This window comes from Ammospiza nelsoni, chromosome 3, assembly GCF_027579445.1.
Source record: "Ammospiza nelsoni isolate bAmmNel1 chromosome 3, bAmmNel1.pri, whole genome shotgun sequence".
Classification (NCBI taxonomy): Eukaryota; Metazoa; Chordata; class Aves; order Passeriformes; family Passerellidae; genus Ammospiza; species Ammospiza nelsoni.
Genome location: NC_080635.1, coordinates 31,254,439 through 31,270,872, shown reverse-complemented (window position 1 = coordinate 31,270,872; position 16,434 = coordinate 31,254,439). Strand labels below are relative to the sequence as shown.

At 37.5% G+C, this 16,434-nt stretch overlaps 1 protein-coding gene across 2 annotated transcripts in view; it reads left to right on the top strand.

The window, feature by feature from the left end:
• The window catches only part of ZFAND3 (zinc finger AN1-type containing 3), a 134,889-nt gene that overhangs the window by 94,730 nt on the left and 23,725 nt on the right, over positions 1-16,434 (top strand). For both annotated transcript variants that reach the window (XM_059467670.1, XM_059467671.1), the window contains exon 5: positions 3,821-3,886. In XM_059467670.1, the coding sequence (XP_059323653.1) occupies positions 3,821-3,886 (66 nt within the window). The remainder of the gene's footprint in view (positions 1-3,820; positions 3,887-16,434) is intronic.

Below are 16,434 nucleotides of genomic sequence, written 5' to 3'. Positions count from 1 at the left end.
CTGGGCTCAAACTTAGTGCTTCTCCAAACAGCAAGAAGAGGGGGTTGAACACCTTGGTGTTGAACTTTTTTCCTGCATAGGAGGCTCTGACTGAGTGGAGTCAGTTCACTTTACAGAGTTCAGGAAAGGGAAACAGCAAGTTGCCCTGACTTAGAGATATCCTCAGGACAAATACTGCTTGGCTGCAGTTAACATAGTTCAGGAAGGGAGATGGACAATGCAGAAGGGCATTCTAAAAGACAATTTACACATCCAGAATTTGGAATTTAGTCTAGAGTAGTAAATAATAGCATATTAATGTATCCATAGAAATATAAGCAATATATAAACTTGTACTACTTTGGATAATTAGAGAAATTGAGTTTGAATCTGTTTTTCTAATCAATATATTCTGAGTACCGCTAACAGTAAGTTATGGAAAGCTGTGGCTATCAGAAGCCAAGAACATAGTAACTATGTTAACAAGAACTATTGTATTAATAATATATGATATGGTTTCAATCACCTTGTTTTGTCCTTTGTTAATTCTATGTTTGAATTTGCAAACTTGAGGATTCTCAAAATTCTCACAATTCTTCTAATTTCTTGAGTAGCTTTTAGAATTTTTTGCATTTATAATAATGTTCTCTTGGGACTACATTATCCCTGGGCAGTGACTGCTTTTGTTTGAAAGAGGAGTTGCAAATGTCAGAAACCATACACTGGAAAAAATAGGAGCAGAAGCTGTTGTGTTTTCTGTTAATTGGATATAGAGTTGAAAGATATTTCTTTCCTTCCATTTTAATGTCTTGTTTGTGCTGAGCAAAAAGAGCTCTACAGCCTTGTGGGTTATGTTAGAAGCTAGACGTGTGTGGCCTTTCACTGTGCACTGAATTGTTTTATATAGCACAGTTAAATAACCTTGAAAAATTTACTTTTTTGGCAATGAAAATGCAGATATATCCTGAATCATAAAAAGTTATAAGCCTGCCTTTGTGAATAGTCAAGCTAGACTGGTGTTCTATTGTTTCCCTTTTCTTTTTCACACACAGAATTTTTGTCAAAGCTGTGAGAAATATACTGTCCTGTTCCAAACAATATGAAGAGGCTGGAATTAGCAGTTATGTATACCAAAAGATTCCATGTAGTGACTGCCACATAGAGCTGCACAGCCAAGCCCACAGCACTGAATTATGAATGGCATTTTTAATGGCGGAACAAAAGGAGCAGCAGAAGGAAAAGCGGCAAAGTGCGTGCTGCCTTCACTGGTTATTAGGCACTAGTGTACATGCATGCAAATCCCAGGATGCTCTTTATTGAAACTCTGGTGCTGTGCTATACAAATCAAAGCTGTATGGAAGCCATACCTAATGAGGGAAGAATAAATAACAGGAGAAATCTGACAAAGGGAAGTGCAGAATGCATACCAACTTATTGTACTTTAGAGAGTGAGAAATAAAGTTCTTACATTTGGCTGAATGCTGAAAGTATCAGCTACTGTAAATATTTACTTTGCAATAATTGAAAGGATTAGTCTTATTTGTTAGTCCACAGTGATGATGCCTCTCACTGTCTATTCAGTGAAAACTGGGAGAATGTAACTAAAATTATTTACAGAAGAGCTGCTGCATTTTAAGAGGCAGCTGCATCCAAAGTCAGTTCATTGAAATTCTGTACCCTGTTGAATTTACTGCTTACACACATTTTATATTGAAACCAAATACTTGGTGTCTGAAAGTAAAGACTGACTTAACAGACCCGCTCTGTAGGTTTTTGAATATGCAGAAGGTTTCACTAGAAAACTTGGTAAGGATTCTGTTTCAGTATTAATTTTCTTCCCCAAATGCACCAACCCCTACACTAAACATCTTTTGAGCCTTTTGCAGCAGTAGTACTAACATAGATCAAGGTAACTTTTTCTAGGCCAGAATATAAAAAAAATTGAAAATATTATAGTGTAAAAAATTATTTCTGCTTACTTGACCATTTCTGGTTGTTGAGAAGAGGTTGTTGCTTGCCAGTGCTGTCAGGCTTTAAGCCAATGCCAGTTTGGTGATACCAGGATGCTCCATCCATCCATCCATCCATCCATCCATCCATCCATCCATCCATCCAGGATGCTTTATTTTTGCCTAGGAAAGGACCCACCCCAGGACTACCAGTGCTCCTCACTGCAAAAGCAAGCTTGTCTCTTCTCATATGCAGACTTGACCCTGCATAGAGTCCCCACCACTCCCCTCCCCCTACCTGTGCAGTTCAGCCATTTCTCACCATCTCCCTCCTTGCCAGCCTGGAGAATCCAACAGTGCCTTGCATCACTGTCTGTAGCATCTGCCAGCTACTGATGCTGTTGCCTGTCACAAGCAGCAATTTCTTATGTCAGGTTCAATAGTTTCCCATATCCTGAAGCTTTCCTTAACCTCTGACCAGGCCCTGATGAGTGCCCTCAGTGTTGGCCTGCAGGCCAAGAATTGGCTTCTTGGCCACTGTAACCACCTGTTGAAAGATTGTCCATCACACAGGTGGGAAATGGTGTGTGTTGCTAGAGAAACTTGTTGGGAGAACAATAAACTCATCAAGTTTATTAAACCTTCTCTGGAAAATTGAGTGTAAAACTCTGTTCCCAAGTGGACTTCATTGAAATCAAATGCAACAAAGAAAGTTAATCACGTTTTTCCCCCTCAACTGCAGATCTATTTTTTTTTTTAAGCGTTACAATGCTGTGAGTATTTCAAGGTAGACAAAGTTCCTGAGACCTGAAACTTAGTGAAAAAGAGAAATAAAGGAAAGCTTCAAGGGGGAGCATCCCAGAGAGGAGCAAAAAGAACCACTTTACTAACAAGCCAGGCTTGAAAATACTTGAAAAGGTAAAAGCATTTCCACAGTCTTTCCAGATATTCAAAGACTGGGGGGGAGGGAAAAAGTATTTTTAGTATTTTTTTAGTATTTTTCAGTGCATGAAGACTTAATGTTAAAGGTTATTCTGTTACACTAAGCTGTGTTGTATTGCCAGCAAGCATTACTATATTACCAGCAATTTAGTGCAGACTTGATTATTGGTATTTTGATAGCCAAACTCTAGTAGATCTAACTCAATTTCAGGCTCTCTACCATCTTCCCATTTATAATATTCAATTTTCAAAGCTATGATGTGTATTACCATTGGCAGTGCTACTGTCAATTTGTCTTGGCTTCTCTGCATGGAGTTTATTTTTATTTATTTATTTTTCCTGCAAGTCACTGTGTGCACTCAATTGATTGCTATTTTAACAAGATCTCTGGAGAACTCCTCAACGATGATGCATGTTAAGAAAAAAGGCAGAAAGCAATTTACTACCAAGCAGATACCAGATGAGTGGGCAAGAGTCCAGAGCTGAAAAACCTTAAACATGGAAAAGAGCTTGTTAGCATATGCTTGTGCCACACTTAGAACACATAATGAGAACAAGATCAGAGGCAAAGTTGTTATCTCACTGGAGTCAGTAGCAAGATTTGATATCAGAGAAGTGATCACTTTGTCCCTTGTGTTACTTGTGGGTCACTTAAATACATTTCTAGCATTGCAATTACTATGTATATTTTCCTAAAAATGCCTCTTGAAATATTTATCAAGTATATTTTAAAAGTGTAACCTTGTCCCAACTTTTCATCTATTTTTTTTTTACCACCAGACATTCACATTCAGCTGGGAAAAAAGTACTGAGAGTAGAACTACTTCCATATGTGCTCTCCAAAGACAAGTGCTCCTCTGTGTTTTTTATGTTATTAAGTATAATCTTGATGTGGTTGGAAATGTTAAATATAGGTGGTGTTTTGAGACATACAATCTTCTCTTTTTCAGGTGGGCCATGCACAGGTACAGCTCATGCCTCGTTAACCACACCAACCAAAAGATCTTGTGACTCAGGTATGTGTTTTTTGGGATAAAAAAATTAGGTTTTGCATTGTATTGAACAGTTATAGTTTAATAGAAAAGGATAATAACTGTACCTGCAAATGCCAAATGAAAATACATATTGTTACTTTGCTGACAGAAGTGTACATATAAAAGGATTAGTATGGCAGGTAGTTCATCTGAGAATCCTGTTAAGCATAATTCTATAAATACACTCTGTTTTCAGTTAATCTTTGTGAAAACAAGACATACAGGAGTAGTCTGTTTAAGTCTAATGATTGTGACAGAGTTCTGGAAATCCTGCCCTTGAAGTGCAAAGTATTGAGTAGAAAACTGTTCTGGGCACATTGACTTTCCCTGATTGAAGATGCAGTATAGACAGCTGATCTTGGCTTTGAGACTAAATTTTACCTGCTTTGGGTCCTTTTTGATGCCTTTATTTCTATATGCAGAATGTAGACGGATAATGTCTCAGAGAGCTGGTATTAGGAGTGACTTGTTAGGTCATTGCCAGGCTGAAGTCACTGCTTCTGAATCAGATCTGTCCTGAAGAACCACATCTGCACTCATTCAGTCAGGCAGCCAAGTTACCTGCACTGGCTCAGGTCTTCTGCAGGCTTTGGTTTTGTGTGGATTAAAGAAAACTCACATGATTCTTTCTACCAGGACCACTCTTGGAAGCCATAATCTCCTGGGGAGCAGTAGGTGTATAGGTAGTGGTAATGTTCTTGCAGTCTATGTTCCCAAAATAATTTTTGCCTATATTTGCATTTATGTGCAGAAAGGAAGGGTATTCCAGTTTGAGTAAGGGCCGTTGCTCTTTAAGGAGTTCAGGGGAAATTTCATCTGAAGTCATTCTTTCAAAAAGTCTTTCAAGTTACTGTTTGAGCTGAACTGTAGCTATTCCATAGGTGTTGCTAGGTTGCAGCAGATGTGTGGTGATACAAGTTGGCTTGTTCTGCAGTGGAGGAAGGTTACAGAGAAGCTGCTTTAACTTGCTCTTGCTGCAGAGGCAGACTTCTCAAGTAGTAAATGATAGTCTGTGACAGTGAGTGTTCTTTGCCAAAGAACTGAGTTTGGAACTGGAGGATAGTTCTTCAAAACAGGGAGACTGGGTTTTCTTTTCTGTGTAGCCATGGATGTGTATCTAAACAAGATGGAATGTTTGCCACTCTATCCCTTGAAAACGAATCTGCTTCGCTCACGGTATTTCTAAATTATATTTTCTTTATATGTTAGCTGTTGTAATGTTTAGCTGGTTTTCATGGCAGAGTAATTTAAAAGCTTGCTGTGGTGCTACAGATACAGTAAACTGAGAGTACTGTTGGAAATTTTTGTGTGTGTGTGCTTAGCAAATAGACATGTAAGTTCATTATTTGGAGTGTGAAATGGTACCAGTAAAAGCTCCTTGGAGTGAAGCAGATGAAACCACAAGACATATTGAAAAATGTCCTGGCTAACTTTGTTCAGTAGTTCTTTTATTTTCAGTTTGTGCTCTTGTTTGGTCTGTACATGCTTTTATGTTTTTCATTTAGTGTGTTTTGCAAGAAAAGGAGGAGATGACCTTAATTTGATACCACAACTTTAATCTTCAGTCAGCTAAATCTACTGATTTTGAATTACCTCAATTTCCCTTGAGGTTCTTAAATTATTTGCTCAATAATCTACATATTATCTTTATAGTCCCTTACATGAATAAACCTGGTACCAGGAGTTAGGTATCTTCTCCAGATCTTGAATTTTCAGCTAACTCTCATCTTTGAAATAAATTACCATCTTGTCATGGAAATTGACTAAAAAACATTGGCTACAAAATATTACCCAGAAGTGCTGTGACATCTTCAGCCATGAGCAGCATACTGTGTGGGTGAACATTTGTCAGGGTTTAACCACAAGGCCAAAACACAGCCCCATTATCTACTGTGAAGAAAATTAACTCTATCCCAGTCAAAACCAGCACATTCTTTCACACTAGAATCACTTCAGCTTCCCAGGAAGCTACTTAAATGATGCAAGTAGTATTTGTCAACACTACACATTGTTCATAAACCTATTTTCTGTAAGTATCCTATGTTTCTTATGCTTGGAAGAGCTTTGAGGAAAAAATGTTGCATTGGATTTTATCTGTGTAGTTCTGTTCACCCTTCAGCATAGTTTATTCCCCGAAGTTCCCTAGATCAGTGTTTGAGACAGAAAATTAGAAATTTGACCTACTTATTTTATATGTAAGTTTCCCTCAGAATATTAAGGAAGGAGACAAACCTTTCGTATTTTATCAGCATGAGTGTAACAATCAAAGAAAGATCAAAACAATAAATCTGCCAAGGTAAAGGAAAAGTTCTCATAGAGAAAAAAGAGATTTTACCTATATACTTGCCAACCTGCATGCTGTAAGAGCTGTTCTGATAAAAAATAGTATTATGACACCAAACAGTGCGGTTTTTCCTCCTGTTCACCAGAATCATCACTGTGGTAAAAGTATTTCTATTCCAGTGTACCCACAGGACAGGGATTATAATGAAAAAAATGAATAAAGCCTTGCAATCATTAGTTTGGATGATGCCTCAAAGGCTTCTGAGTGCTGGCAGTCTGAAGATTTTGTAGGAAGAAAGATGGGGCTGTGTGGTTCAGTGTATAGCTTCTTATGCATTTTGATTTGTTTCCTAATGGTTGGGTAATGTGATGATTGATGGCAGGTACTGGGAGGCTTCCTCTAGTGCAGGGCATCCACATCCCATTTGTATCAGGTGCTCTTGTTGGGAAAGTGCAGTAGCAAGTAGCATATTACTCTTGTTTTTCTGCTGTACAACTTTAATGATGATTTACTACACACCTCTAAACAGGCAGATTTTATAACATTTTTATGCAGCTTAAAGAAACCTGGAAAAAAAATTGATGGAACTGTGTAAGTATGCTCACTTAATTTTTAATTGTGCAGTAGAGAAGGTGGTAGAAACAGGCAGATAAAATGTGGTAATGATACAATCAATTCATACATTATATTCATAAAGTTGGTGAGGTTTTAAGTACTTCATTTCTCAGTAGCAGTTCATCAGAGATGTTCATCTGTAATATTTTGTATAGTTATATGTGTAGATAGTGTTTTCTAGTTTAAAATTTGAGTCTAGAAGATGGAAATAATTATTTCACTGCTTGAGTAAAGTGGTTAAATAGGGCTGTGGTTCTTTTTGAAGTTTTGAATTTATTGATGTTCTTGTACTAAGATATGTGCTTACTTGTAACATTGCCAGGAATCCAAATACATTGAGTTTGAACCTCTACAATTGACAGGACAGCCTTTGAGGAGATGTAGGAAGGTCGGGTTATGAAAATAGAAGTACAGAGATTTTGAGCCTGAGCTAAAACCATGAAATGAAACCATTACATTGATATGATAATTTTTTAATCAATCTTTATGTGTTGAGCAAGGACAAAAGGACCTCATACACCACTAATTAGATTTTCTTTTTTAATTGCTCCAAAGTGTTAAGCTCCCGAGCAAAAAATACACAAAAGATTATAGCACCAAACCAACTTTGAGGTCTGGTTTTCATTGGTGTTTCAAGGGGCTGTTAAGGTGTTCTTTAGTGTTTGACTTCTGGAGGGCATTGTGCTGAAATCCAGCCTTCTTGGAGCTCTCTCACCAACAGGAAAGTGATGCTAGAACAGCCTTTGAGCAGCATAGTAAATCACCCAACCCTAGCAATAATAATGCCCATTAGGGACGCTCTTCCCCCTCCCTCTGCTCAGTTTCCAGCTGCACTAATAGAGCAGCACATCAAGCAAGGCTGTAAATAAAAGTTACAACCTAATAGGTGGGTGCTGAAGTGGAACGGACGGGAGCTGAGGCATGGAGGCCTTATTGCTGCTCATCAGCAATTACAAACAGGATGAAGTGCCTGGGACTGGCACTGATGTGGCAGGAGCTGATGGAGGCTGGGGGATGACACCAAACTGTGATCAGATGATGGATGGTGATGGCTTTTTACTGCCTCATCTTATTGCCTGCTTCTGTGACATGCTGGATTGTCTGTTCCATGCTCCTGTGTCTATCTGGATGGACAGATTGGTTTCCTCTCCTCCTGGTTAACTAAGAGCCTTCTCAAAGTGTTATGATTATTGTAGATTAAAATCCTCCTAGTGGTAAGGATCGTAATAGTCATAGCAGTAAACAAAATTAAGGACTTGCTTTAATTTTATGATTTATTTCCACTCTTGCCTTTCTCAGCTTTACAAAGCCCTCCTTGTTCATTAAAAATAGTGGATATGGTTCACCTGAACTTTCTTTTACACTGAAGGCATCCCATGATTTTAGACTAATTGAGTTAGTTGGAGAATCTAAAGAGATGGGTTTGGGGTCAGTACATCAAAAAGTTTGTTAAAAGTCAGCTATAGCTGTGATGATCCTTGCCTCTGAGTTTAAAAACTTCAGCTGTTCCTGGGAAGGTTTATAAGGGCTTGTTAGCACACAATAATTGGTTTTGGTTTTTTTTTTTGTAAAAAAGTCTTTCTTGATTTTTATCTATCACAGTCTAGCACATTTCTGTGCTAGACATCTAAATCATCGCTTTACTAAACTGCAGTGAAAAAAATGCCTTGAATTTTAGTCTGTATTTGCTTTGAACTAAACAGAAGTTTTGCAAGCATCTTCATAGTTCATACATTAATCACTCATGCTGTTTACTTTTGAAGAGAATTTTCTTCCAAGTCGTGGAAAAAACACAGCATTCAGAAATGAAAAGGCATGCAGCAGCATGACAGCATGTGAAAACAATGACTCCTGTCCCTGTATTTTCAGCACAGGCAGGATAAAATAAATAGATTATTTTTCTGTCATCTTATGGTATTAGGAGAGGAACACTTTTGCTGCTGTGTTAAAGTACACTAAACTAAGATGAATGGAAACTTTTCACAGTATTACTTTGAAATGAACTTTCACATTTAGTGGCTCCTAGGTGTACCTTTTCTTTGCATTGATCATCAAGTGAGGAAGCTAGATAGCTTAGGTGGCCAAAGGGATTAAAAATGTATCATGGCTGTGAAAGCCCTCTTTCATATGCTGTATAGATAAATTACAGATACTTAACAGACATGCCAGTAATTTTTATTTAGGATTAACCCCTTTTTCTTACCAGTCTGTTGTAGTCATTCTTGAAAGAACTGTTGGCCTTAAAAAATAAAATTAATGTTGGCCTTAAGAAATAAAATTAATGTTGTGGAATAAGATAAATAGATGAGCATGATAACATATGATAACATATGCTTATTAATGTTTCCTATTTTATAACATTATGGTCCCAAAAACCACACTAACTGAGATCAATTGCAGTTGAACATGATCTCCAAGAAAGAAAACTCCTAGGTTTAAGAACAGTTCAATAATTAAAAAAACCAAAAAAAACATAAAAAAAGGAAAATAGCAAAAAGGAGAGAGAAATAACCAACTTTTGCCATCCAGTTCCTGAGCAGCAGCCCCTGGCCAGGTTTCCCCCTGGTTTATATGCTGATCATGGCACCATAAGGTATGGTATGTCCTGGCTGTGTCCCCTTCCAGCTTATTTTGCTCACCAGCCCTTCTCACTGGTGGGGTGAGGTGAGAGGCTGAAAAGCCCTTTACTCTGTGTAAACACTGCTTAGCAACACCTAAAACATCAGTGTGTTATCAACATTATTCTCATCCCAAATCCAAAGCACAGCACTGTACCAGCTACTAGGAAGAAAATTCCAGTGGAAACCAGGACACTACATCATGCAGAAAGTAGGATTTGGTATATGCTGGTGTGAGTGGCAGAAATGTGCAATAATTCAGGTAGATTTTGGTTATTCAGAGGTTCATAGGTTGTCAGAATCAATCATTTTTTCCCTTGTGGAGAGGAAAAATACCCAACCCAGTAAAACAGAAGTAAAACACAATAATCAGAATCTCTCTGTGGCTGGGCAAGAAGGGCCTCCTGGCCTGTGTGACCTCCCAGCAGGTGCTGACACACACACACCTCTGTGTACCTCATAGTACTCCCAACTCTCTGAGGTCATTTCAAGTTCAGCATCCTAACAAAAAATGTCCTCCAAGTGCTTAAACTGTTATTCCCACTATCTTTATTTATCCTCTCAAATCACCCAAATTCGTCTTCTTTTATCCTTTGTGCAGTTCAGATAAGCCCTTGAAACTTTTTTATTCTTCACTAAATAACCCTTATAAGACTTTCTGGGTTTGTGTAAGTCCATTTCTCAGCTTTCACATGTCTTTATCTCTTTTTGCTGCTTTTGTTTCAAATTTTTCGTCTGTTTTCATTTCCATTTCCAAGTTCTGAATCCCATAAAAAAGAGCAACTTGGAGGAAGGTTGGGGTCAGTAGGACAGGATGATCTCTTGAGAGGAGTTCACATTGAATTGCCAGCCAATAAGAAAATTATTTTGAATGTCAAACTAAAGGTAGCAGATGATAGGAATAAACACTGTCTGGATTAACTGTGTTAGGAACTGTATAGCTGACTGATTAAGGGAAGAGATTTTTCCCCTCTGGTTGGCACTGGAACAGGTACCTACAGAGGCTGTGAAGTCTTAGTCTTTGAAAATTTTTGAAAATGTACCAGGCCCTGAGCAACCTGATCCAATTTCTTTGATGTTTTACTCTGCACTGCACAGGAGGCTGGACCACATGACCTCCAGAAATCCCCTCCAACCTAATTTTTTCAGTGACACTAATGGAAAACAAATACGATGTGAGTCTTTATAGATACTTAGTCTAACTTCAACAGCATTTGTAGCACTTAATGAGAACTGAGGTCTGGAAGTACAGGCAAGCATTTAGTGCCTCAAGCACTTCAAGCTCTGTGGAGAAGAGCCAGGAGAGAGACTCCTGGAAAGGTGGGAGGGTTGGGATGGTCAATGCAAGGCAGAGATCTGGGAGAGCAGTCCAGGCAGCAGTGTTCTCTTGGGCCATGAGCTGATAAATGACCTGTGCTTTTGTAAATGAGACTCTCTTGTCCTGAAAAAACATGTGCTGCTGCCCTCAACATTTTCTCACTACATTTTCTCTATCGGCTGATGTTTTTCAGTCTGGTTGGTGAAATTGTTGCCAAATATAAAACTATGCAATTAAAAGGTCATTGTCTTAAAATTCAGATATTGCCACCTCTTCTTACCAAAGTCGTAGGGAATTATGACAAAGAATTTGTCTTCAGTTTGTTGAAACTGAACAGCAAATATTATGTCCTTTATGTATATTTTGGTTAAAATGAAACAGCTTTACCTTGATTATTTTTTAGTGGTTTCATGCCGTGTTTAGTTTTCAGAACTCTGAAGACCTGTCCAGTCAATTGAGTGATCTCTGACAGGTATATACTATGAAAGAATATACATCTATTGCCCTTACTTAACATTGCTCTCCCTACAGCTCTGAACTCCTTGTTTTATAACCAGAGACTGCTGGAAAAATTGCATCTCATCACTTTAAACAAAGCACATCCCCTTTAATTTCAAGGGTAAAGAAATCAGGGTTGTATGTCTTGCATTTCTCACCTACACTCTACTGGAAGAGGATATGGGGAGCCTAGGGTTTGCTTTAATTTTGACAGTATGGAGAATGTCACAAAGAATAGTTGAGATCATTAACTTTAAAGGCCTGGCTCCTGTCAGGTTGAAGAATTGAATTGATTTTACCTCAGCAGTCAGCATCTTGATCTGATCTGTTCAGATCAGACAGCTTCCTTACAGGTATGCTTTAGCAAATGATACATATAATTTTAAATTTATAATTATAAACTTATAATTTATAATTTTAAAACTGTTACTTTACTGCACTGGGGATTTTTAAAATTAAGTTAAGCATTAAATAACTGGTCTGAAATAGATTTGAAACAAATAGCCACTTAACATTTACTTTTTCATTCAGTTTTTTTTTTTTATTTTTTACTACTTTAAAAGACATGTAACTCGCAGGGAACAAATCCATTATCAGATTCCTGCTGTACTTTTTGATGTGAGTGCCCCAAAGGTTTCATCTGACTCTTCATGAAGTTCTCTATTCTGACTAATTATTTCAGTGAGCATCAGACAATTTCTAAGAACAAGTTTTCAATGTTTTCATTTAGATCACAGTTTTCATAAGGACTTCAAAAATAAATGAAGGTAATTTAAAAGCCTTTTGGAAGTATCCTTTAGTCTGTTGGACATACATGGGGAAAGTGTAACTTCCTAGAAAGAGAGGAAGTTGTTTGTGTGAGAGTTCCATGAACATACAAATTATGTCTTTTTTCTGTTTCTGTTCCAAATTATTTCCGTAACATGAACTTTGAGGAATAACTAATAACTAATGAGAGCAAATTTTGGAGCAAAAGAGAATTGAAAAGGAGCTGGATATAAGATACAAGACAGTGCATGTACTGTTGCATCCTCCAAGTTTCACTGATCTCTTCTTCCTCTCCCTGGTCTTTGGTTCAGGTTTGTGTAGAAGCTTCCCAAACATCTTCTTTCCAAACAGTAAGAACTACCTGGTAAACCAGCCTGACTTCTGGTGTACTGTAGACACCAACCAGGTGTACAGGAATTGTGTCCTCTGCCAGGGTTGGTTGATCCCCCTCCCTCCCCCCCCCCCCCCCCCCCCCCCCAAAAACTTGCTAGAAAGAGTAACGCAGTCAAAATATAAACTATATAATATAAATCGTTAGGCTTTATTTAAAGTAATGGAATTAAAACCAAGTTTGAAGATGGATTAGCTGTACATTTCAGAATCTACTTTCTCTCAAATGCATTCAGGAAAATTTTTATCAAAATATAAGAACTTTCAGGGTTTTTTCCTTGACATTAATCAGGTACAATCCTTGGAGCTGTAGTCTCTCATTGCAAGATTTCTGTTACTAATGACATCAGTGAAATTCTACACTTAAAAGAAAAATTAGTTTTTTGAAAGATAAATATTGGTAAGTATTTTTTTCACTGCTAGCAGGCAAGAGTTCTTTACAATTCCTCTTCTGAATATCTCTCTTAGCCTTGGAAAACCCTCATTATACCAATGGGGAAAGGGTCTGCTAAGGAAAACTCTGTGTATGAATGAAAAATAACAGAGCAAATATTTTCTATATAGAACTTGTTTTAGGCTATTAGTTTGAAGAATTACCTTCCTGAATACTGTATACCATCTGACTGATGAGGACATAGCTGGAGTATACCACTAGGATTTGGAAGCAGAGCAGCACTGCTTATTTATGCACACTGGAGCTGAGTAGCAAATATGAAATATTTATAACATTATCTATTCTTGCTAATCATATTTTAGAGAATTTCGCAAAGCAAAAGAAGGTTCTCATTAAAGTCAGCAAAACCAAAACTATGATATTGCTGAATGCTTTCAAGTTTCCTATTTTATCAGAACCAGTGTGAGCTTATTTGTGTGTATTTCTACATACATATTCAGATATGTAAATATGCATATTTGAATACTACTAAGTAGTCTTCAGGTGCTGAGGAATGGCCAGGGTATTCATGATTTGTCTTCATAGGTTCTTCATAATGTGTATTAGTGTTATGCCTTTTTTCTTTCTACTTGTGTCTTGTTCTTCCATTTAGCTATTTGTAGTGTGCATTATCCTTTCACTTAGTAATCCTGTTCTGATTATTCAGGCCACTCAGGATGTCATTTGTTATCTAACTTCAAGTGTCACCAGAAACAGCCTTTGTCCCTCTCCCAGCCCTAACCCTGTACTATTAAAGTACATTATTTAATAATGAGAAAAGAAGTTCAAATTAACACCATAAAACACTTTTTTGTAATTTTTTTGAGTTTAGTGTCATGGCCTTTTTTTTCTTCTGGCCTTTTCAAGGTTCATTATTTATAATAGTCTGAATATATGAAGATGACATGGTGCTTGTGAGCCATTAAAAAAACCCCCACCAACAACCTAAGCCAGCTTCTCTTAGCATCCTTAGAATAGTATATCAAGTTTCTACCCTGAGTCAATTGCCCCCAGTAATCAGGGCAATGAGAATTCAGCCTCATGCCTGTGCACACCAGCAGTCACTGAGTGTATATGATGTTGCTGTCAGCAGCTGTTCTTAAACACGTTCTTCAGGTGTTTACCCTTGGAGCATGAGATGAACAGCAGGCCTGGAATGCCCAACCTGTTCTCTCTTCACAAGCTCATCTGTAGTGGCTCTGGAGGTTTGCAGGCTTCTCCCATGGGTGTAATTCAGGAAAGGAACCCCACTCATGTAGTTTTCTAAACAAACAAAATCCTTCTGTCAGCCAGCAGCAGTAGAGGTGGCCATTGCCTCAGGAAATGTTCTAACTAATTGAAATGCCTGGAGTTAGTCCATCAAAGGAACTGTATGGTACAGGTGCCTGAATACATTTAGATATGTGCTTGTTTGAATCAATCTGGAATATAAGTAAAAATGTTTGAGAAATAAATTAACATTTCATTTAACTAAAGACATGCTGACATCAGAGAGTATGGGGGAAGTAATGCAAAAACTTAAATGTAAAATAGATGTATTATGGGAGCCTAAATACAAGATGAAAACTAATTAGCTTTTCACAAAATTTAACAATTATGAATTTTATTTACAGGAAAGGATAATAGCCATTTTCACACTTTTTCTAATTATAGCTTAGTTAAATGCATGCAGAACTAATGTAGTTCACTATTTCTCATACATTTTCAACATTCATTAGATTAGTCTCTTCTGTTTCATTAGAGATGGTAGTTAGAACCCTCATTAAGTTACACTTCCTCTTTCCAGGTGACAATACTGGCAGTATGGGTTTAAAGGAGAACACAAACTGAATGGTGGGAAGGAATTAATATAAAATTTTTAATTTTATTTTCCTGTTCATGAATCTTAGAAGTAAGAAAGGCTGAAGGTGGGAGAGAGCTAAGGAGACTCTGCTCTGCTTAGAGCAGAGTCACCTAGAGCAGGCTGGGGCCTGTGTCCAGTCAGGTTTTGAGTATCTTCATGGATGGAGCTTCTACAAACCCACTTGGGCAACTTGTGCCAGTGCCAGCTCTCCCCTACAGGAGGAAAGCCTTTTCTTATGTGCAAGTGGAACATTACCCAAACTGTATGTATGGTTATGCCCCCTCACTTGTCTGTTGTCCTGAAATCATATAATTAATACTCATTCACTCACATACATGGATACATGTATATGTATAACCTCTTTTCTAGCAACACATGTCACGTATGCCAGCTCTCATTTTGGAAAAATGAAGCCATGCTGTTGTTGAACATGAAAATACCTCTTACACCCAAAGCAGTATCCATGCTAAGTTCCTTTTTTGTTTTTTGAGGGTTTGTTTGTTTGATTGTTTGTTTTTGGAGTTTTTCTTAAATTAATCCAATGCTTCAAGTCTGTTATGGAATCCTTTTTCTTAGCTCTATTGCAAAGGGGGAAGGAGAATTTTTCTGTTGAGAGTTTGAAGCGCATCAGTAATGTTTCAGATTTAGAACATTTTGCAGCAATTCTCCCACTTATGTGTCTCAAACAGCTAGGCTGAAAGTTGTGGGGGGTTTTATTGGTTGTTTTTACTCATTAGAGCTGGAAACAACTACTGTTGCGTGGTTTTGATGATGGATGAGAAATAATAACTTATGTAATACAACTTATGGGGGTTATTTATAGTCTCCAGTGTGATTTCATGGAGAGCCTCCTGAGGCAAAGAAGCAGCTGATGGGATGTGAGTTCTATAGAGACTGTTCCCATGTGGTCTCTCTGTTCCACATTGTTTAGGGACATTGAGTTTTAGTGCTGTTGCTTTTAAACTCTATGGAGGGGAAAAAAAATCGGTGAAATAATGGTGCTAAGGGCCCTGCAATGATACTAGAAAAGAGATTGTGTGGTTAAATATTACCAAAGGGCTTATGTAAGATACTTTTGAGACATCTGTCTGTAGTGTTTTTTAAAAAAAACTGAGGTGAATTCACAAAAGAAATACATTTCTTATGATTGGTAGTGCTTCCAAAGAGGTGCACAGCCTTGAGATGCAGTCACAATTGTGTGAGAAGAAAAGATAAGATGTTCATTTCAATGAAATATCAGAATTTCAGAATAACATTTTCCACAGCACTGTGCAGCAACAGGGAGGGACTGAGGCGGTCACAGTTGTCAGACTTGGCTTATGAGGTGTTAATCTTGATTTTCTGTTTCTTTATTAATAGTCAACAAACAAAAGGGTTTTGGAACCACTGTGTTAATTTTAGATTCATTTGAACTAGAGAGATTATTTTAAATTATGATTCTGGTAAATGTGATAGGGAAGATTTGTATGGAGGCAGTTTTTCTAGATGAAATTTTTAATGCATAATCAACATGCCAGCCTGTTAAGTAATCCCTCATCTAAGAACAGAATAATGAATTCTAAAAAATAAAGAAAAAAAACCCTAGAAATTGGCAACAAGCTATTGCTCAAATTTTAGTTAATCCATGTTACATTGTTGTTATCGTTGACTATGCAAGTTTCTTCATGGGCAGAGATTTTAACAGCTTAAGCTGCTTCTAAAATAGTTTCAGGGGAGATGGCAGTAATGTTTGAGGTTTCATTAAAGACTGCTTGTTCTGGTGT